Source organism: Ascaphus truei, chromosome 12, assembly GCF_040206685.1.
Source record: "Ascaphus truei isolate aAscTru1 chromosome 12, aAscTru1.hap1, whole genome shotgun sequence".
NCBI classification, from domain to species: domain Eukaryota; kingdom Metazoa; phylum Chordata; class Amphibia; order Anura; family Ascaphidae; genus Ascaphus; species Ascaphus truei.
This window is the reverse complement of record NC_134494.1, coordinates 5876936-5899717: the sequence shown is the minus strand read 5'-3', so window position 1 is coordinate 5899717 and position 22782 is coordinate 5876936. Positions and strand designations below refer to the sequence as shown.

General features: G+C 42.4%; 3 protein-coding genes across 4 annotated transcripts in view; all 3 read right to left on the bottom strand.

Moving 5' to 3' along the window:
• LOC142464336 (uncharacterized) overlaps window positions 1-22782 on the bottom strand; it is an 898100-nt gene that overhangs the window by 712290 nt on the left and 163028 nt on the right. The gene's annotated exons all lie outside the window — the stretch shown is intronic.
• The window catches only part of LOC142464299 (uncharacterized), a 397523-nt gene that overhangs the window by 216054 nt on the left and 158687 nt on the right, over window positions 1-22782 (bottom strand).
• Window positions 1-22782, bottom strand: part of LOC142464323 (NACHT, LRR and PYD domains-containing protein 3-like) — an 86428-nt gene that overhangs the window by 36924 nt on the left and 26722 nt on the right. Inside the window, exons 2-4 of the mRNA XM_075567817.1 lie at window positions 20605-20907; window positions 9389-9457; window positions 79-220 (exon numbers count right to left, since the gene is read on the bottom strand). Coding sequence (XP_075423932.1) covers window positions 79-220; window positions 9389-9457; window positions 20605-20890 — 497 coding nt within the window. The 5' untranslated portion in view covers window positions 20891-20907. The remainder of the gene's footprint in view (window positions 1-78; window positions 221-9388; window positions 9458-20604; window positions 20908-22782) is intronic.

The following is a 22782-nucleotide window of genomic DNA, read 5'->3' as shown; positions in this document are numbered from 1 at the left end:
AAGGCTAAAGACCCTGGCCCAAAGAGCTTACAATAATCTAGTATATAAATTAGTATATATTAATAGATCATTTCTCACCTCATCTCCTGAACATTACTGTTTGGGCGTTTTAGTTGTTCACAGAGATACTTTACTCCGGAATCCTGCAAGTTCTTCCCTCTCAGGTTCAGGTAAGTCAGAGATCGGTTTGTTTTAAAAAAGCCGATAATATCAAAGCAGACTGAAATCAGAGCAAAGAGAAGAGGGAAACACAATAGATAATGTGAGCTGATGTATTACTTTCATTTGGAGCCTCTGTCACCAATCGCAGAGAGAACAAGCTGACATGTTGGGAATATTAATGTTAGAAATGTCTTCTAAACATAACATAATAAAGGCACTTAAACACTGTGTCAGTGTGTGTTCATATGTATGATTGGAATATAAAATGTTGTCATTGTGTTGTTATTAATACTATGTCAGTGTGAGTTCATAAATGTGTGATAGAATATTGTGTGTCTTTATAACAATGTCAGTCCAAAGACAGAGAAGGTGCAGATAGATGAGAGAAACAAGACTTTATTAATATACAGTAGTATCTCAAAATACTGGGATTTTATAAATGGATAATTCCATTTGTTAATTTATTAATGAAATAAAAATGTATGAATTTTTATTTTAATGCTGTTGGGTACATTATATTTTAATTTTTTCCGTACACATTTCTTCCAGTTACCAATCTGGAGCATCCAACATAAAGTGCAAAACATGTATTTTCTAAATTCAGTCCAGCTACTATACTTACAATCCTTCAGAATTTGATTAAAATCACTGCAGTTTTGAAATGTTCAGTCTGCCAACTTGATTAAAAAGGAATTGTATCCAAACAGACAAAAATCTGCTCCTGGATCTCAGAAACAATCATGCAAAATTAGGTTATGATATCTAAAGAGGTGTCCAAATACATAGCAAACAGACAAACAAATTTCCAAAATACATAGTAGATACACACGAGCTTGGATCTCAGCTGTAAAAATAGCAGTGTATATCTGTATTACACACAGAGCAGCGTGTGTATCTGTATTTTATATAGAGCAGTGTGTATCTGTATGATACACAGAGCAGTGTATATCAGAATCCCAGTGTGGATGGAGAATTACCCAAGCACCCCATTCCGCTGGTCAGCTTCGCACACAGCGACAACCAGATCATCCACATCCACCCAATGACCATGGGAACCACACCAGCAGCCGGTTTACTTGACTCAATGGAAACCCTGACCGTAGTGCACCATGGCTTTGTCCAACCAGAGTAGATTTTGCCTAGACTAGTGGTGGCCTTAATTTGTAGACTAATTGGCATCCAATTTTGCCAAGAATAGAATGTAGGTAAGTGGGTTGTTCTCCGTGTGCACTACGAACGTTGCTCCATATATAATCATTTGCTATATAACCATATATAATCATGTAGCGTTTCCAGTACTGCCCATGTGAATGCTAGGAATTCTAATTTGTGCACTGGGTAGTTCCTCTCTGAGGGTGCCAATACTCGACTCACAAATGCCACTGACCGAAGCCCTTCAGGAAGTTTTTGATACTGTACTGCCCTTAATCTTTGCAGATTGGCATCCACGTGAACCATGCACGATTTTTGTGGGTCAGCAAATGCCAGCACTGGTGCATTAGTGAGATGGTCCTTTAAGGCTTGGAAAGCCTCTTCACATTTAGGAGTCCATTTGTCTCCAAATGGCTCTTTTATCGTGAAGAAATTCTGGCTGTTGGCTCCAGTGGTAATACTGCATTCTCATGGGGGCGGATAGCATTTACTGTCCCGGCTAAGCTCAGTCTAAAGCTTGCCAGGAGCTGGCCGGGATCGTAGCGGGCTAGCCGCGGGTCCGTTCTCCGTTTAAAAACGTAGTTTCCCGCGCGGCGGCCGCTTCAATAGATAAGCGCTAATGGCGCTTTCTATTGAAAGCGCCCGAGGCGCGGGAAAACCGGCCGAAACCGGCCCGGTTTCGGCCGGAGACAGCCCGCGCACCGCCCGCGCTATTTTAAAACTAGAGCCATTAGAGTCAGCTCGGCCACCACTGTAGGTCAACAGTTTCACTATAGCCAAGAACTTATTGACGAAGCATCTGTAGTATCCACAGAACTCCAGAAAGGGCCACAGTTCTGTCAGTTGTTTTGGCCTATGCAAGGATACAATGCCTCTAATTTAGTGGAGTTGGCAGTCACTCCTTTTTCAGATGCAATGTGCCCCACATAGGTGTCAGACGTCCGGCAGAACTGACACTTGTCCAGTGACAATTTAAATCCGCTCTCACTTAGCCATCCTAGTACCTTCATCAGGCCTTGTGTTCTTCCAAGATCTTTTCAAACATTCAGGCAAACAGTGCCAGTATATTAAAGATATTATTTATAATGTGAGGGTGAGTATTGCACGTACATCAGGAGAGGGCGCGTTCCTTCATCTTTTACATATATCCCCATTGTGGTTTTATATCTGAACATTTGTTTTATTGTGGGACTTGTCTGGGACTCGTTTGACCACTCGATCGCATATTGCCAAGGAGTGACGCACCAAAGACGCGACCGGCCGAGAGACGCAGCCGGATGACGTCACACGCTAGCGTGGACTAACCAGGAAGTAACGCGGCGATCAACCCTGCTGAACCACCGCCTGGAGCTCCTTGAACACGCGGGAAGGTTCCCCAACGCTGAGCTATACATGCCGATTCTGGATACCAGCAGCTAGAGGGAGGACGTCAAAGTAACCTGTGTTCGTGTCCTGCTGTGCCTGCCGAGTGGTAACATGTCCCTAACATGTCATGCTATTAACCCTTTTATTTGATGTACGTGCAATACTCACCCTCACATTATAAATAATATCTTTAATATACTACACAATGGTTTTTTTGCACTGTCTTTTCTTTGTTTTCATGTAGCCTGGTGTCTGAGCCATTCCCATTGACCAGCAGCACAAAACCTCACCTATCAGGTTGTATTTTATAACCCATATTTAAGTCACTATTATATATCACAGATCACCTATGAACGCAAGTTTTTTGTTTTCACTTTATACAGTGCCAGTGCCTCTAATATGTTCATGTCCTCCACAATGCTTTCCATCAATCTCTTGAAAGGGGCTGGGGCCCCTGACAATCTTTTTGCTTTTGGCCTGCGCTTGAGTTGATAGAACCCCAAAGGACATATAAAAGTTGCTTTTTCTTTATCTTGTTTGCCCATTGGGATCTGGTAATATCCGCTGTGGAGGTTAAAGACAAAAACACAATTTGCTCCCAGAGAGACAATCCAACGCATCCTCTATACGCGGCATGGTATATTGGTCCAGAGTGGTTCTCTTGTTCAGCATACAGTAGTCAATATATATTTTTATCACCCCATATTTCTTTTGGTTCACAACTCTGGGTGATGCGTATGGGCTACGGGATTCTGAGATTACGCCCACCTCATTAGATCCTCAAGATGCCATCTCACATCTTCCACATCAGCCGGGGTCAATCTCCGTAATCTTTCCCTTAACAGACAAGCATTGTGAAGGCGAATCTGGTGCTCCACACTATGGGATTTCACCACATCCCATTCCTGATTGGAGAATAACTCAGGTCTATCAACCATCTTCTTGTGCTGCCATTTCTTCAGGTGTTCTGGAGCAGGAGAATCTCCAACATTGAACATAGCTGAGGTCAATCTATCCCCATGGGATGTGCTCATCCATCCGGGGCTCACCACTTCAGCACTATACAAGTAGGTAACTACCATGTCTTTTTTTATTCCCATATCATGGGCGGTCTCATTTCTACTCCTTGTGTTTCCATTTCCCCCTGACTGCACAGATAACACCTCACTCTTCACCAGTAACCCTCCAGGGTGTCCTCCATGGGGTGGACTATCTATCATGACAGTGGTCTCTTGTATATTTTGACAGAGTTTTAACTTTTCTAGTTATCCGTGTACACTGTTGGGGGGCACTTGCACAGGACGGCGTCATGCCCACGTAACCTCTGCTGGTATGTCTTCAAAAACAAGGGTTGGATGATCAATGTCCTGCCATAATCGCTTCTGATGATGGTCTAGCACTACTTTGCTAGTTGTCCAAAAATATTGGGTCTAGTTTCTTCCTTGCTGCAGATTTCAGGGCATATGAGTGCAACCACTGTTGACGGTCCTTGAACTCCAGTTATCTCCTTTGGAAACTCACATCACTGTGGCCCCACATGACCAGGCCCCCTGCGGTTGCCGCGGCAGATGTATTAGACACCAAACAAACCAGGGTTTAAAAATAATGCATACCTGAGACACACTATCCAAGAGGATGTTGCATACTTGTCCCTCAATTTTTGCCTTCACTCATGTTGAAAGTCTCAGTAGTCCCCAGGGTAAATGAAAGATAGGATGATCTCTTGCTTCGGCGGTGCTTCAGAGATACTTTGAATGCCCATCTATATCCTGCTTGCTGTAAGTAGGATTCCAATTTTGACCCACCGGAGCAGTCAGATATCAGTCCTTTTCCCATGTGTGTGCTATTATTGCATTTTATATTTATTTTTCTATTAAATCAGCCTCTGGTTCAGTAATTAGGTGCAGTTTTGTTTTAGTACAGTTGTCTGTCTACTGTGAGTTTGTCGGGTTTTGTCTGTGTAGTGTTTTTAATCTTTTTTTTAGTTTTACAGATGTACACTATGATTGGTGTTCTTGTTTTTGTTTTTTCCCACATATTTTGAGACGACTTTCAAGATATTCTTTGGAGGTCCTCTGCTTATCGATACTGGACATTTATATTTATATTTATTTTGGATTTATTATACTGCTATTTGGCGCCAGATTAATTGTTTTCTGTACCTATGTTATACTTAATCCTTTTGGGTTAATTATATTTATCTAGGCAGCCTCACTTATATTTATAAGTTTTAGGTTTCACCATTGGTGTGTTACATCAATTTATCTATTTATTTTGTTCATTAGCGCTAGTCACAAATTTCCCTTTTTTCACAATCTCCTTCATTGGGTGCCAAGGTCATTTCCTGAAGCAGAATTGGAGCGGATTAATTGCTTTACCACCTGTGGCAGATTCTCTCTTTTCCGGCAATGATGGGGGCTTGATGCCCTTCTTCCGCACATCTATAACAGAAATCCGGTTCACCGATTTTTGACTCAGGATTTCTCCAATGCTTTCTCCCCCATCTAGAGCTTTGCTGCCTGTGAGGTGAGCATTGGGCCTCTCCCCGTGTGCATCTTGATTGTTCGCATTAGCCAATGCTTCCATTCGCATGGTGGTCATCATTTCCGCCATCTCCCCTTTGGGTTCACTTGTGCTGCCTATGCTGGGCTGCTCCTCACTTGGTCTATTGGGGGTCATGGTGCATGCCTGTTCTTTTTCAGCTGGCCAGATGCTGGCTGCCCTATCACCTAATCCCTATTGGCTACTGATATACTCTTAGAAGGCTGCCCTGTGGCAGGATGGAGTGCCATCTTCTCTTCCTCATCACGTATTTCTTGCAGTATGTCTGAAAACTTTGAGGGAGACTCTTTCCGCTCTTAGAGTCACAGGTATAGGGTCATTACATCTCCGGATGGTACCCCTCGGATTAATTGTTCTACTTGGTGTGATCAACTCGATCAGGGGCGATACCCTGTATGATGGGAGCTTTGCGACATGCTACTAATAATACACCACCAAAAATATAACTGGGTTGAACCGGACGAGGCTTAGATATGATAAAATATAATTTATTCCTTGAGAAAGGTGAACACACGAGATATACAAATAACAGAAAAAATATGACACTTACTTAAAGGTTAGGACAAGAAAGCCATCAGGATACAGGATGGGCCATTTCTTCCATAATTCAGGTTCAGATGTTGACATCACAGCAATACATGAAGATCACACATGAAGACATGAAGACCATTTGAGTAAGGGCTGACTCTGGTTTAAATACCATTTCAACCCCCTCTCTTACAACCTAGGTGCCGAGCTGGCTGGCAAAATCTCTTTGAAGGAGATTCTGGCTTCCCCTGTAAGTGTGAAGACCGACACTTAAGAACACTCAGTCCCTTTGTTCCTGCCCTTAGTATAAACAATCAGACCGGTTAATTTTTGATCACCGGGCCATGCTAATTTCTTCAGGATGCCCTTCCTGCCCTATTTAGCATAGCAGATGGAGTCTACATTTTTCAGAGCAGATCCAAAATCTCAATACACTTTAATATTTTCACATATTAAAACACCCAGTTCTGGTAGGTCCAGCGGATCCAAACTTTTCCGACCTTAATGCCAGAAGTGGTACATTATAGGGTCCAAGTTTCAGCCCGCTGGGACCTACGGAACCGGAGATATACAAATACCATATAAACCGTTTCATATTTTATTATAAAAATCTCCGCTAAAAAGAAATCTCAGCTTTTCACTAAATCCCCATTGAAAACAACGGGCTCCGCCGCCATGGGTTTCAATGGAGAAACTCCGCCGTTGCAGTCAATGGAGGTTTTCCTGCCATAGACTTTCAATGGAGAAACGTCGCCATTAAAGTCTATGGGAAAAACACAAAACTTTACATTCGTCCACACTCCATCTGGTCATTCCACAACCGGAGATATGGACTTAAATTTTTCAGCATTTTACACTTTGTCGTTTTTACGCCACGCGGCTTTTCCCCATTGGAATCAATGGCCAGCGCCGCCATAGACAATGCATGGCGCACGCCTCCATTAGATTCAATGGTGCGACCCTCCTTCTCCGCTCGACCCCTTATGGGGTCTCTCATTCCCGGACCCGGTGGGGGTTGTGTGTGGGGGTCCCTAGGGGCTAGGGGCAAAAAGAATTTTATTCCCAGGGGCCCTAAAAGTTAAGATTCCCATGCCAATTGTCTTTGAACTTGACCGAAGTGATTAAACTCTTTTTAAAGACATTGTATCCGCTTTTGCGGTCTGCGGTTTGGATGGCTGCCAACCTGTTCCTCGAGGCCGGCGTTGAGGAATCTCCATTGAAGTCAATGAGCCCATTGACTTACAATGGGAAACCGCTGCTCCTCCTCTCGGACGCCCCCTGCTGGTCGTCGCTAGAAAACAGGTCCAAAACTGCTACTTCTGCCATTAGAAAGCATGGAGGCTCAATGGCGACCTATGGACGGCTGCAAAATGGAGCCTGAAAAGGCGGGACAATTACACAAAGGGCTATAATCACTAAATAACTATTAACCCTTGCCCTCCCGGATGGATCCCAGTGTTGGTGTGGTGCAGACACTGGAACAGAAACAATACATATTTGCAGGGGAATAAACATTTGGATATTGAAGCAGGGTAAAAAACACATTGCTGGACCTCAGCCCAGTTAACCCTTTGCTTCCCAGGTGAGAGTAGAGGGTGACGAAATGGGGTGTAACCCCTTTAATCCCGGGCCAAATCCTCTCTCTCTCTTGACACCCTGTTCCTCACTACTTACAGCATAACCACTTCCAGTCTGCTCAAGAACTCAGATAGCTTCTCACTCTCTGATACATTCCCCTGAATATAAAATACAATTCTTCCACAGCTTCAGGGGCACCAAATGCATTTTCTAAAATCCACATCTATTCCATAGGTGTGCTAACCTCATTTCCTTCTCGAACATCTCAATAACTGCTTTTGTGAGGTCCCCAGAGATTTCTGTGACTCACACACACATGGGGGAAGTGTGTGACACATGGAGAAGATGTGTGACACACTTGGTGGGATAGGTGTGTGACAGTTGGCGGAGGAAAGGGGTTACTCTTGGTGAGGGGAGGGGGTGACATGTGGGGGAAAAGTGTGTGACATACTGGACACCCAACAAGCTCCTATTAAAAAGTGTGTGACATACTTGGGGGGAATTGTGTGACACACAGGGGAGTGTATGACACACGTGGGGGATGTGTGCGACACTATTAGGAGGGAAGTGTGGAACACATTTAGGATAAAGTGTGTGACACACATACAGTAGGGGGAAGTGTGACACACGTGGGGTGGGGAATTGTGACATGGGGGGGAGTATGTCACACATGGGGTGAGTGTGACACATGGGGAGAAGAATGTGACATGAGGTTGAGAAAAGTGTGACACACATGAAGTGTGTGGGGAGAGATGTGTGTATGGTGGGGAGTTTGTGACACGTGGGGGTAGTGTGTAACACATGGGGGTGTGTGACACACGTAAAGGGGTAGTCGGTGACACACAAGTGCGACACACCTGGGGGTGTGACACGTGGAGTTTAGTCTGTGACACACACACATAGGGTAAAGTGTGTGACATGTGAGGGAAGACGCGTGACACACTTTGTGGGATAGTGTGTGACAATTGGTGGGGTAGTGTGTGACACAAGTAAGGGGTAAGTGTGTGACATACAATGGGGGAAGTGTGTGACATACATGGGGGGGTGTGACATATGAGTGTGTAAGTGTGCGACACGTGGGGTGGGGAAGGGTAACATGTGGAGGTGTGAGAGTGACTCACATGGTGGGATGTTTTAACACACATGGGGGAGACATGTCACACACATGGAGTGATGTGTGTGACACACATGGGGGAAAGTTGTGAGACACATACGGTGGGGAAGAATGTGACAAACATGGGGAGAGATGGATGTGATACACGTGGGGGGAGACATGTATGACACGGGGGAAAGTGTGTGACATGGGGGGAAGTGTGTGACACAACCAGGTGAAGACTTGTGTATCACCGATGGGGTGAAGTGTGTGACACACGGGGGAGATGTGTGACATGTGGGGGAATAGTCTAAAACACACGTGGGAAGTATGTGACATTTGGGGTTGAGAAAAGTGTGACACATGTATGGGGAAATGTGTGACACATGGTGGTTGAGTGTGTGACTCACAAGGGGGATAGAGTGTGTGACACAGGGTGGCAAGTGTGTGACACACGTGGGGGGAAGAGTGTGACACGGTGGTAAGTGTGTAACACATACATAGGGGGTAATGTATGTGACACACTTGGAGGGAATTGTGTGTGATGCACATGGGGGAAAGTGTATGCTACACGTGGGGTGGAATTGTGTGCTACACATAGAGTGGAAGTGTGTGCCACACATGGGGGGAAGTGTGTGATATACGTGGGGGAAGTGTGTAACACACACGTGTTGGGGGTGAAGTGTGTGACATGGGGGGAAGTGTGAGAGACACATAGGTGGACACATGTGGAGGTGAAATGTGTGACACAAGTGGGAGTAAAGTGTGTGGCACATGGGGTGACGTGTGTGACATGTGGCAGGAAGTGTGTGACACGTGGGGTGAAGTGTGTGCCACATGTGGGGGGAAGTGTGTAAAACACACGGGGAAGAATGTGACACATGTAGAAGAATGTCTGTGACACACATGGGGGTTAAGTGTATGTGACAGACACAGGGGTAACAGTACCTTTCGACGTCACTGGAACAGGATCAGGAGCAATGGTCGTGAAATTTGAATTCAGAAGCAGAGCCACACCTGAAGAAAGAAGGAGATGCTGGCATTTCCCATCTGATTGCCCATGCGGTGGCAGACACCCACAATGCACATTATATCTGCTACATTTTAAGTAACCATTTTTCATTTGCACATAAATGTTCATCTTCAAGTACTTCACCATATTTTCTCTCTTCTGTTATTCACAGGATCTGCCAAAGCTGGGACTTTCATGCAATCACACACTTGAGGTTTTTCTCCCTAGATTGCATTGATGTATTATACAGTATCATTCATTAATTGTCCACTTAGTTGCACCCTACGTCTTATTGTTTGTCTTGTATTCATCTGATCTTTGTGTGAGAACAAACACTGTGGCAGCACTTAGGGGCACTACACTATTACCTACACTTGATCATTTGTGCACCTTTTGCCCTTTTAATATTATAATATATATATATACAGTAGAGGCAACGTTTATTCTAACATTTGCTGTAAACTAGCCGGGTTACATTCTGGGTATGTGCTGGGTATGTGCTGGGTATGTTCTGGGCTAGTTTGAGGCACGTTTAAGGCATTTCTGCATTGACTAACGACCCATAGGATTAACACAGCAGGGATCCCTGGCAGTCCAATTCAGTTTGAATGGGACTGCCAGGGACCCCCGCTGTTAATCTGATAGGCCATTAATCAATGCAGAAATGCTGGGGCTAGTTTAAGGAAAGTTTAAGGCTTGTATTCAGAATGTACCTGGGTGTTTCCTGGGTATTTTGGGGAATTGCCACTGGTTTTTATTAGAATAAGAGTTGCCTCTACTGTATATCTATATATATATATTTTTTTTTTTTTTTGTATCATAATACATTTAAGAGAAAAAAAGGTAAGCCGGCGCCAGTTCAAACCGTGACGTGTAAAGTCCAAATCAAGTCCTTTGGTGATGGTGATGAGCAAAGTGCAGATTTCCTCCAAAACGTGACGTGATATGTGAAAAAACAAAGAGAGAATTATGGTGCAGTATGTCAAATTGAGGACATAAAAACATATAACACTGACAACATTTAACAAACAAGACAAACTCACAACAACAACTAGCCAGACAAAAATTAATAAAAAGCTATTTAATAACAACTAATGCAGAATTCTGGATAATTTCACACACTAATCCGGGGGGGCAAAATCGTTGCCCTACTCACAGGATGCAGGATGTTTGAAAGCAGTAGGACTGGAAGCACTTTCTGTGGATCCAAGATGGCGACCGGAGCTCACTCTCTGGCGTCCCCACGTGTGGCAGATGCTGTATGGAGCTCCAGAGGGTCTGGATCAATGATGCTGCTATGCGTGTCTCTCTCTCCTCCTGCCGGTTTCAAATTCTCCTTCTCTCCTGTACCCAGCCGTGCGGTGTACTCTCCACGAATAATAAGCTTCTAAAAACGAGTCCTCCCAACGCGTTTCATGCGCATGCGCGCACTTTTTCAAGGGATGTCATCCCTTGAAAAAGTGCGCGCATGCGCATGAAACGCGTTGGGAGGACTCGTTTTTAGAAGCTTATTATTCGTGGAGAGTACACCGCACGGCTGGGTACAGGAGAGAAGGAGAATTTGAAACCGGCAGGAGGAGAGAGAGACACGCGTAGCAGCATCATTGATCCAGACCCTCTGGAGCTCCATACAGCATCTGCCACACGTGGGGACGCCAGAGAGTGAGCTCCGGTCGCCATCTTGGATCCACAGAAAGTGCTTCCAGTCCTACTGCTTTCAAACATCCTGCATCCTGTGAGTAGGGCAACGATTTTGCCCCCCCGGATTAGTGTGTGAAATTATCCAGAATTCTGCATTAGTTGTTATTAAATAGCTTTTTATTAATTTTTGTCTCGCTAGTTGTTGTTGTGAGTCTGTCTTGTTTGTTAAATGTTGTCAGTGTTATATGTTTTTATGTCCTCAATTTGACATACTGCACCATAATTCTCTCTTTGTTTTTTCACATATCACGTCACGTTTTGGAGGAAATCTGCACTTTGCTCATCACCATCACCAAAGGACTTGATTTGGACTTTACACGTCACGGTTTGAACTGGCGCCGGCTTACCTTTTTCTCTTTGCCTAGTTACTGACTGTACAGTCAGTTTTTGTCTGGCTGCCAATTCATCATATCTTATTACTATTATATTATTTTATTATTGTGTGTTTAGCGCTGTTTTGCACCGTCTTTTCTGTTTTTGGGTCTTGTATAATACATTTAAGCATATATTTCTCTCTGATATTATTAGCAAACATGGATATCTCAAGCAGAAGGGCAATGCCAATAAAGTTGTGTTTTTGTTTTTTTAAATCTAACTGAATCATTAGAAAAATGAGTGAACATGTAACTGAAACAAATAGTTTCACAGTCTTTTCAAGACTTTATAGTATTAACTGACTAAAATATAGGGGTAGATCCTCAGAAGGTCACTAATTTGTTAACGTTCCATTAATGCCAATGTAACGTATCCATACCCGTAATGCATGTCCTCAAAGGTAGTTAGCACAACGATGTCCTGGCATTTTTTTTTTTTTTAAATAATGGATTGATAAATTGGAACAGGTGTTAGGCTTACTCATATGTTATTACTTGCAATAGCCTAAAAGCAATGTAATGAGTATAGGGCTTATCCCTTTCTTGACAAAATGTTACAGGTTTCATACAAATATATATATTATGGATCATATAAATGTCTGAAACACATCATAAACTATAGTAGAGGTTTTAGTGATCAAAGTGATATGTTTCTGTGAACTAATATGGTATATAATATAAAAATGACTATAAAGTATGGGTGTGTGTGAGGGAGTGTATAGGGTTAAAACTCTCTTACCTGGGCAGACCATGCAAAACCACACCCTGGCTTGTACTGTAGGTCTGCAAGCTGATTGGAAAGGGGAGGTTTAAAAGGCAGGCAGCAAACTTCCTGCACTGTCTCTCATTTTGCTCTCAACCTGTGAGGGAACAGGCTGCAGAGAGCCTGTCAGGGGGAGAGCAGAGAGCCTGTCAGGGGGAGAGCAGAGAGCCTGTCAGGGGGAGAGCAGAGAGACTGTCAGGGGGAGAGCCTAAACTGCCTTTTGGATACCAGCGATTAGATACTGTACTGTCCGGTTGTTTTGCAGACGTATGCTATTTAAGTTAAAGACTATTTTGTTTTGTTACCGAATTACTGCAACCCCTGATACGGGGAATAAAGAAATTTCGTTACAAGAAAGTGGTGTGTGAGCTCCTTTCTGACCACATCTACAAGGCCGCTTCGTTACAGTGTGCAATAATGTATATCCATACATACCTCAACAATAAAAATTAATATTTCATTTTTATTAATGTACAATTGAAATAAATGAAGGGTGTTCTTACTTTATTTTAATTGTAAATTAATACAAATTATATATTAATTTATATTGTTGAGGTATGTATGGATATGCATTTGTGTACACCCAAACTTTATACAGTCATTATTACATTTACACATACAAATAAGTGTCCCCGGCGCTTAAAATCAGTCCAAGATACAGTAATCAAACAAAGATAGTCTCTGATACAAGGCTCCTTCTGGACAGGTTGATGAACTGGTTGATTAAAGTTCCAGATGGGTGGGTGTCCTTAATAGAGTGTCTCCACTGCTTCTGAAATAACAGAAAAAAGGCACACAGTATACTACAGCAACAAGTCCCTAACTGAAACTTGCAGAATCCTACTCACAGAATGAATATTGACGCATTCAGGGGAGAGAATCTGTAAACACGTCCCGTCCCTGCACAGCTCCCCACGGACCCCACGTGGTCTGGCTTGTGGAATTCCCCTCAGGTAGGCGATGTTGATCGTGGATGTCAACGATGCAGCATACACCAACGGTAGAACAGGGAATAGGACAATACTAGTGTGATACGTAACAAAGATTTATTGACACACTAAAAACACTTAAAAACCACACTCACATTGTATGGAGGTGAGTCATACAACTCACGGATGCCGTCCGCAACCTGAAAATTCCCCGATCTGAAGCAGAGAGACTCACTGCACGCAACACCCGCTACCGGCAAACGGGTGACGTCAGCAGTGCAGGAAGTCCTCCCTGCGTCTGGAACTAAGGAAGCCGGATCAGATCAAAACACCAAGCTCCTCCTCCCTACACGTTTTGTGACACTAGGTCACTTCCTCAGGAGATACCGGAGCTTGGCTAATAGTACACTTAAATACATACCCCAATTAAGAGACCTTCCTACAAAGGGGAGGTACTACGAAAGGAATACACCCTATATCGCACACAGTAATCAGCAATTTCGCATCAGAATGCTGGTGGGGTCAATTAGTGAATATACATATAGGTCAAATCCATTCAACTCTTAAAAATATCTACAGTAATACATATTGCAGGGAGATGTAAAAAAGTAAAAAAACATGTAAATCATAGGGATCATAAAATGAATAATAAAATATCATAAAATGAATAATAAAAATCAGAAAAATATCGGACACATAATGAAAGCAAGCTTATACACAATATGCAAAGAAATATTCAAGGATCTTTCAAAAAGGCCGCCAAGATCAAATTCAATGTTGAGACCCAGGGGGGACAGAGTTTTTAACACATAGATCCAATAACTCTCACGTTTGGATACTGTGTTTAATCTGTCCCCCCTACGCCAACAGCCCTTGGGATTGTCAATTCCCATACATACCAATCCCTCAGGGTTCTGACCATGGTGTACTTTGAAATGATTAGAGACGCTATGCGTCTCAAGGCCCCTCTTAATGTTATAAACATGTTCGGCGAACCTTCGTTTGAGGGGCCTCCCAGTGCGGCCTACATATTGTAGCCCGCACGGGTATTCCAATAAATATACGCAGAAATTGGTCCTACAATTAATGAAGGTACTGATGTTAAAACTTACCCCTGTTACATTTGATTTGAAAGTTTTGCTCTTTTTACTATGCTTACATCCAATGCAATTGGAGCATATATAATAACCTTTAAGGTCATTTAGCCAGGTTACATGGCGATCTCTCATGCCATCAATGGGACAACTAGGGGATAAAGTAGATTTTACATTTCTAGCCCTTCTATATACAATTTTCGGTTTATTAGGGAGAATGGTTTTCAAGATTGGATCTCTCTGGAGTATACTCCAGTGCTTATTTAGCGTCCTGGATATGACTGGAGCCAGACCACTGTATTGTGTAATAAAGAATGGAAACTGTCCCTGTGTGGTTGGAACTGGGGCAGGGTTCTTTTTACAAATCAGGGTGGATCTGTCAATTTGATTGACCTCCAAAATAGCCTGATCTAATTCACGACTATTATACTCACGTTCTAAAAACCTACTTTTTAAAACTTTAACCTGCTGTTGATAGATCAAGTTATCAGAGCAATTTCTCTTTAATCGCAATGCTTGGCCTTTAGGTACATTTCGCAACCACTGAGGGTGGTGATGGCTTGATGCCAGTAGATAAGTGTTGGCATCGACTTCTTTATGATAGGTCTTAGTATGGATGACATTATTAACGACATAAAGAGTAAGATCAAGGAAATTTATATACTATGGTTAAACGTAAACTTTAAGTTCCACGTGTTGATGTTGAGGTATGACTTGAACTGTTCCAGCTCATCTAATGACCCCTTCCAGACACACAGCACATCATCGATGTACCTCTTCCAGAGCACCAGGTTTGCACTGAATGGGTTGGAGGACCAAATGTGGTCCTCCTCCCAAACTGACATGAATAAGTTGGCATAACTGGGTGCAAACCTGGTACCCATGGCAGTGCCGCATGTCTGGAGGAAAAATTCATGGTCATAACTGAAAAAATTATGGGTCAGAATAAATCTGATCCCGTCCAGGATGAACTGTCTCAGTTTGTCATCCATCCCAACATCTTTTTCCAAGACTCTTCTAACCGCATCCAATCCCATCTGATGGTCAATCACCGTATATAACGAGACCAAGTCACAGGTTACCCAGCAGAAATCATCCATCCAGGTGACATCTTGCATTAAGGTCAATACCTGTGAAGTGTCCCTCAGATATGACGGGACTTGGACTACATGTTTTTGAAGGAGGTAGTCTAGGAATTGGGAGAGGTTTGAAGTGAGGGAGCGGATCCCAGAAATTATTGGGCGGCCAGGGGGTTTGGTAAGGTTCTTGTGGATCTTCGGGATGAAATAGAAAACCGGAATCCTAGATTGTTCAAATATTACGAATTCCTGTTCCCTTGTGGTTAAAATTCCATCCCGAAGGCCCTGATCCAAAAGAACCACAATTTCTTCTTTAAATGGAATGGTGGGGTTGGTTTCTAACTTACGGTATGTGATAGCATCCCCCAATATTCTGAGTGATTCTTCCTCATAATAAGAGGAATTCATCACGACCACTCCCCCCCCCCTTTATCTGCTGCATTTATCACTATTTTGGTATTGGACTCAAGGGATTTTACAGCCTCTTTTTCTTCCTTGCTAAGATTTTGTCTACGGCATTTGAAATCTATGCTGGTTGCTTCTAGATCTGAAATCACCATCTCAGCAAAGGTATCAACAAAGTTTCCCATCATTCCTTTGGGATAGAAGGTCGATGGTTTCTTAAATGGAGTTAGGGGGGGCTTCGTTGCCTGATTATTTACACTTGGCAAGATGACCGATCTACTAACTGCATCTTTCAGATAGTATTTTTTAAGAGTGATCTTCCTCAAAAACTTATGGACATCGACAAAGGTATTGAACATGTTAGGTCCATTTACCGGGGCAAAATTAAGACCCCGGGATAAAACATCCAGTTCTACTTGTTTAAGAGGAACATCACTGATATTGAATACATTGCTTTTTACCAATCTCTCCCTTGGTCTAACCTTCTTCTTTCTCTTTCTCTTCCTTGTCCCTCCTCTCTTCCCTCTGAATCTTCCATTTTTGACCTTTTCCTTTCTACTCTTACTTGATCTTGTCTGCCTGTTTGAGTTCTGGGGCCTCTCCATTTCTCCTGTAGTGGTGCTCGGCCCTGGAACTGGTCTAAAAAAGAAGAATTGTATTTTTTTGTTGCACAATAACCTCCATATGGCCTGTCTACAGGAGATCTATCACGATGCTCATGTCCTGTAATATATTTCTCATCTACATATTCCCCAGACACTCTGATTCACTGGATCTTGTTTATTTGATTTTTTCTTATCCTTATTTGAAATGATAGTGGGTTTGCTATCCTGTTTAGACAGTGTATCCCCTTTTCTCTTCAATGAAGGAGTTTCTATTTTATCACTTATAGTTGAATCAATTCTGCCAATTGGGCCCGAAGTAGCCCAATCATCAAATACCCCCAGAGGCAGAATTGATTCAACTATAAGTGATAAAATAGAAACTCCTTCATTGGAGGTTATTGTGCAACAAAAAAATACAATTCTTCTTTTTTAGACCAGCGCCAGGGCCGAGCACCACTACAGGAGAATGTCATCCATACTAAGACCTATCATAAAGAAGTCGATGCCAACACTTATCTACTGGCATCAAGCCATCACCACCCTCAGTGGTTGCGAAATATACCTAAAGGCCAAGCATTGCGATTAAAGAGAAATTGCTCTGATAACTTGATCTATCAACAGCAGGTTAAAGTTTTAAAAAGTAGGTTTTTAGAACGTGAGTATAATAGTCGTGAATTAGATCAGGCTATTTTGGAGGTCAATCAAATTGACAGATCCACCCTGATTTGTAAAAAGAACCCTGCCCCAGTTCCAACCACACAGGGACAGTTTCCATTCTTTATTACACAATACAGTGGTCTGGCTCCAGTCATATCAAGGACGCTAAATAAGCACTGGAGTATACTCCAGAGAGATCCAATCTTGAAAACCATTCTCCCTAATAAACCGAAAATTGTATATAGAAGGGCTAGAAATGTAAAATCTACTTTATCCCCTAGTTGTCCCATTGATGGCATGAGAGATCGCCATGTAACCTGGCTAAATGACCTTAAAGGTTATTATATATGCTCCAATTGCATTGGATGTAAGCATAGTAAAAAGAGCAAAACTTTCAAATCAAATGTAACAGGGGTAAGTTTTAACATCAGTACCTTCATTAATTGTAGGACCAATTTCTGCGTATATTTATTGGAATACCCGTGCGGGCTACAATATGTAGGCCGCACTGGGAGGCCCCTCAAACGAAGGTTCGCCGAACATGTTTATAACATTAAGAGGGGCCTTGAGACGCATAGCGTCTCTAATCATTTCAAAGTACACCATGGTCAGAACCCTGAGGGATTGGTATGTATGGGAATTGACAATCCCAAGGGCTGTTGGCGTGGGGGGGACAGATTAAACACAGTATCCAAACGTGAGAGTTATTGGATCTATGAGAAACAACAGGGAGGGGATAGGGAGTGATCACAGGACCATACTAATTAAATGATATAATTAATACATAGTGAGGTAATTAAATTGTGGGTGCAAACTGTGAACTGAAAAGTGAATCAGAAAAAAAGGGGGAAGGGAAACACAAATTGATTGTGCCCCTAAAAGAATTCACTAAACTGCACACCTACAACGTGTAAAAGTTAACTTTTATAATATTTACTTAAAACATATATTACCAAAGAATTGAGTAAAGTGAGTTTAAAAATGGATTAAATCAATAATATCAAGCACCCATGTCATCAAATGTATAATTATACTATCCCAATACAACCTAATGATGATGGGAAGTAGACGACACATGATGCTCTAAGTCAGGGCACAGAACCCCTCTGGAACAACTGTGAAACTCAATTTTATGTGTATATATATACCAGTCAGCGAGCGATTGAGTGAATGAGTATCCAGCGAACCTACTGCAATTGTTACCATTGACAGGTAGTCAGTGTGATGAAGTACAAGTACTCAGAGTATAACGTTAACACTCCCAGTAAAAATACTGGTAAGTTAACACTAGATGGAACTCACATTCACAGCAATATAACTGGTGAGCTCTATTTTGTCCCTGTAGAAGCTCCTTTGCTGGAGGGAAACGCGCGTTGGACGCGCAATGTTGTCAGTCTCCTACTTGTAGCTGTTTTAATGTAGTGCTTGTAGTCTCCTGGTTCACTGTGTATAGATCTCAGTATTTGGTCAGATAATTCTATATCCACAGTCAGAGAGCTTGTTATCTCTGCTCTCCATGACATATGTGCTCACAGAGTTTAGGCTGTGAACTCACCAGTTATATTGCTGTGAATGTGAGTTCCATCTAGTGTTAACTTACCAGTATTTTACTGAGTACTTGTACTTCATCACACTGACTACCTGTCAATGGTAACAATTGCAGTAGGTTCGCTGGATACTCATTCACTCAATCGCTCGCTGACTGGTATATTTATACACATACCATTGAGTTTCACAGTTGTTCCAGAGGGGTTCTATGCCCTGACTTAGAGCATCTTGTGTCGTCTACTTCCCATCATGGGTGCTTGATATTATTGATTTAATCCATTTTTAAACTCACTTTACACAATTCTTTGGTAATATATGTTTTAAGTAAATATTATAAAAGTTAACTTTTACACGTTGTAGGTGTGCAGTTTAGTGAATTCTTTTAGGGGCACAATCAATTTGTGTTTCCCTTCCCCCCCTTTTTTTTATTGGATCTATGTGTTAAAAACTCTGTCCCCCCTGGGTCTCAACATTGAATTTGATCTGGCGGCCTTTTTGAAAGATCCTTGAATATTTATTTGCATATTGTGTATAAGCTTGCTTTCATTATGTGTCCGATATTATTCTGATTTTTATTATTCATTTTATGATATTTTATTATTCATTTCATGATCCCTATGATTTACATGTTTTTTAACTTTTTTACATCTCCCTGCAATATGTATTACTGTAGATATTTTTAAGAGTTGAATGGATTTGACCTATATGTATATTCACTAATTGACCCCACCAGCATTCTGATGCGAAATTGCTGATTACTGTGTGCGATATAGGGTGTATTCCTTTCGTAGTACCTCCCCTTTGTAGGAAGGTCTCTTAATTGGGGTATGTATTTAAGTGTACTATTAGCCAAGCTCCGGTATCCCCTGAGGAAGTGACCTAGTGTCACGAAATGCGTAGGGAGGAGGAGCTTGGTGTTTTGATCCGATCCGGCTTCCTTAGTTCCAGACGCAGGGAGGACTTCCTGCACTGCTGACGTCACCCGTTTGCCGGTAGCGGGTGTTGCGTGCAGTGAGTCTCTCTGCTGCAGATCGGGGAATTTTCAGGTTGCGGACGGCATCCGTGAGTTGTATGACTCACCTCCATACAATGTGAGTGTGGTTTTTAAGTGTTTTTAGTGTGTCAATAAATCTTTGTTACGTATCACACTAGTATTGTCCTATTCCCTGTTCTACCGTTGGTGTATGCTGCATCGTTGACATCCACGATCAACATCGCCTACCTGAGGGGAATTCCACAAGCCAGACCACGTGGGGTCCGTGGGGAACTGTGCAGGGACGGGACGTGTTTACAGATTCTCTCCCCTGAATGCGTCAATATTCATTCTGTGAGTAGGATTCTGCAAGTTTCAGTTAGGGACTTGTTGCTGTAGTATACTGTGTGCCTTTTTTCTGTTATTTCAGAAGCAGTGGAGACACTCTATTAAGGACACCCACCCATATGGAACTTTAATCAACCAGTTCATCAACCTGTCCAGAAGGAGCCTTGTATCAGAGACTATCTTTGTTTGATTACGGTATCTTGGACTGATTTTAAGCGCCGGGGACACTTATTTGTATGTGTATTTGTTGTATCAGATTAGGAATGATCTGTTGTTTGTTGTTCCCCATGGCTGCTTTTTTCACTTTATTATTTATCACTAATTTTTTGATAATTAATATTCATTTAATTTTCACCATTGTAGGTTAGCGCTTTTTTGAGGGTTTATAATTGTTTGTTTGTTTAGTCATTATTACATTATATACCAAATAATAAAGGGAAAAAGTTAAGTTTAAAATGATAAATTTCTCAATATTATAACAAAATTTGCATTCGCTTTTGGTAATGCGCATGAAAATCTCCTTTAATAGCGTTGCCTTGTTAATGCACCTTAAAGTTTGACCAAGTATTCTAATAAGAAGGGTATGTGTAATATGTATGTACATTTTGCAGTGATTAATAAAAAGGATAAAGAACAAATTTGGATTTGCTGGAGTGTCATGTTCACTTGAATTTACCGATTTGACCTCCTTTCTTTTTGAGTTTGTATGCAGGTTCCATCAATTGTATGGCTTCTAAGACTTGAACCAACACATTTAGAGCAGTGTCATTTTGATAATACTTTATCAGAAGGTTCTTTGTATCAATGCGGTTTGCATGTTCCAAATGTCCACGTGGAATGGCAGATCTATCCTCATATCTGAATTCTGACAACTTGTCTTTACATCGTTTGAAATCATATTCCTTCAGATCCTCCAGACACTCTACCAGACAGTCCTCAATTGTCTTGTTCCAATCACCCATAGCACCGGAGGAGGAACCTGTGGAGGATTGGAGAGAAATATAATGAAAATTTGGGGGATTGAGACAGTAAATGTGACTGGACACATGGCTTAACTTTAGAGTCATATATAATTTAGATATAACCAATGTCACACCACTCAGTGTCAAGCACCTCTACTTACCTGAGCTAATTTACTTCCAGGAACTTCTACATATATTAACTAAATTACTTTCAGTCAGCTCTACTTCTTCTTACATTAACCAAGGTACAAGAAAGAGCAGTAACCCCTGGTAAAATGTATGAATCTGATACACATACACTACACCCTGCATGCAATAGGAAACTAAAACTCCCAGTATCAGGGAGCAACTTCTGGGGCCGGAGGATGTGACTTGTGGTGGACAGGGCCTCTACCAATGAGATTAGACTATGGAGTGATGGAACTAAGAAAGTTATCTGGAAGAGTCCCTGGGAGGGCACTCCAGGACAGACCTGCATGAGCCTGAGAGATTTCAGGACAGTTTGTGACCCGAGGCCAGTCTATGTTCTGCCGGGGTGAGATGGTGCTGACTGGAGAGAGAGCAGCTAACCTTGCGAGGAGGCACAGCGGATCATCTGAGTAAGAGCAACACGGAGCAACACGAATCATCAGAGGGGATCCTCAACGGCGTTCATATAGGATGGTACCGAAACATTTTGTAAAGTACAAGCCTGCTACACTTATACGTATTTAAGAGCTTCAACGGTGTGTCGACACAATTAGAAATGCCTTGATACACAGGATTGGGTGGTCTGATCAATAGACAGTGACATTCACCTGTGCAGCAGCGTTTAATGGGGCATGTTATTGTGATGGTGAAGGGGTTAACCAGTCTCATCAATAAAGATTAAGCCCACTTGGTTACTCCTGATCCGTGTGTTGGGGTCCTAGAGTGTCAGCTCTTGGACCCAGATGTCCTAAATGTATTACAGTGACTGTGTGCAAATTATGCGACATTAAAGATTTCTGTGTGTTTTGCTTTTCATGGGATGCTGGGACCAGGAGATTTCTATGCTGTGAGTTTCTGGGTAGGTTTGACGGAGATACTTCTTTGAGATTGCGTCTATTTAGCGGGGTTCCAAAGTTACTGCAGACCCCAAAAATGTACTCAGGATTCAGATTAGATGCCCGGCTACATTGAAGCGCAGCGCTCTGGTCAAAACCCTACCATGAAAAGCGTTCTTGCGACTCACCACTAGGAGGTCATCCTTCAGCACAGACCAAAAAAGGTAACAGGAAGCACAGGGATCCAAAGGGTACCTGAAACAGTCCAGGTGTCCCTAGTATAAAGAGGGGTCCCTAGTATAAGGACAGGTACCCAGATATATGCCCAAGTACCCTGAGCCTAGTATAGGGGTTCAGGGGATGCTCCAGCTAGGTGATAAAGCTGAGCATGTTTGCAGTGTATAAAAGTTTTAAAAGTTATTTTTCAAATGTGTGCCAAGTATGACGCTAGTGAGGGTAGGTGAATTATACTCTCACTCCATCCCGGACACCAGAACTGAGACATATATTTTACCACACATAAAACAGGACACTGTATATTTTATTAAAGAATTATATTTAATAGGTATATGTACTGGTAGCCTGTAAAAATGAACTGTGGGATTTCCAAGTCATGGCGACCAAGCTTGGTGCCTATGGGTCTGTGAGAAGTCAGGACTTGAAAGCCTTAGGGATGCCAAGGGGTTAGAACAGGAGGGGTACTGCAGTTCTGCTTTAGTACCTACATCCTGGGCTAACACAGGGCTATCTGGCCACCGGTTACCAGATGCTAGGGGTGTGAAAGCCCTTTAAATAAGATGGTTGTGTGAAAGACAGAACCTCCTGCCAAACTAGACAGAGTGGAGCAAAACAAGCACCATGACGTTT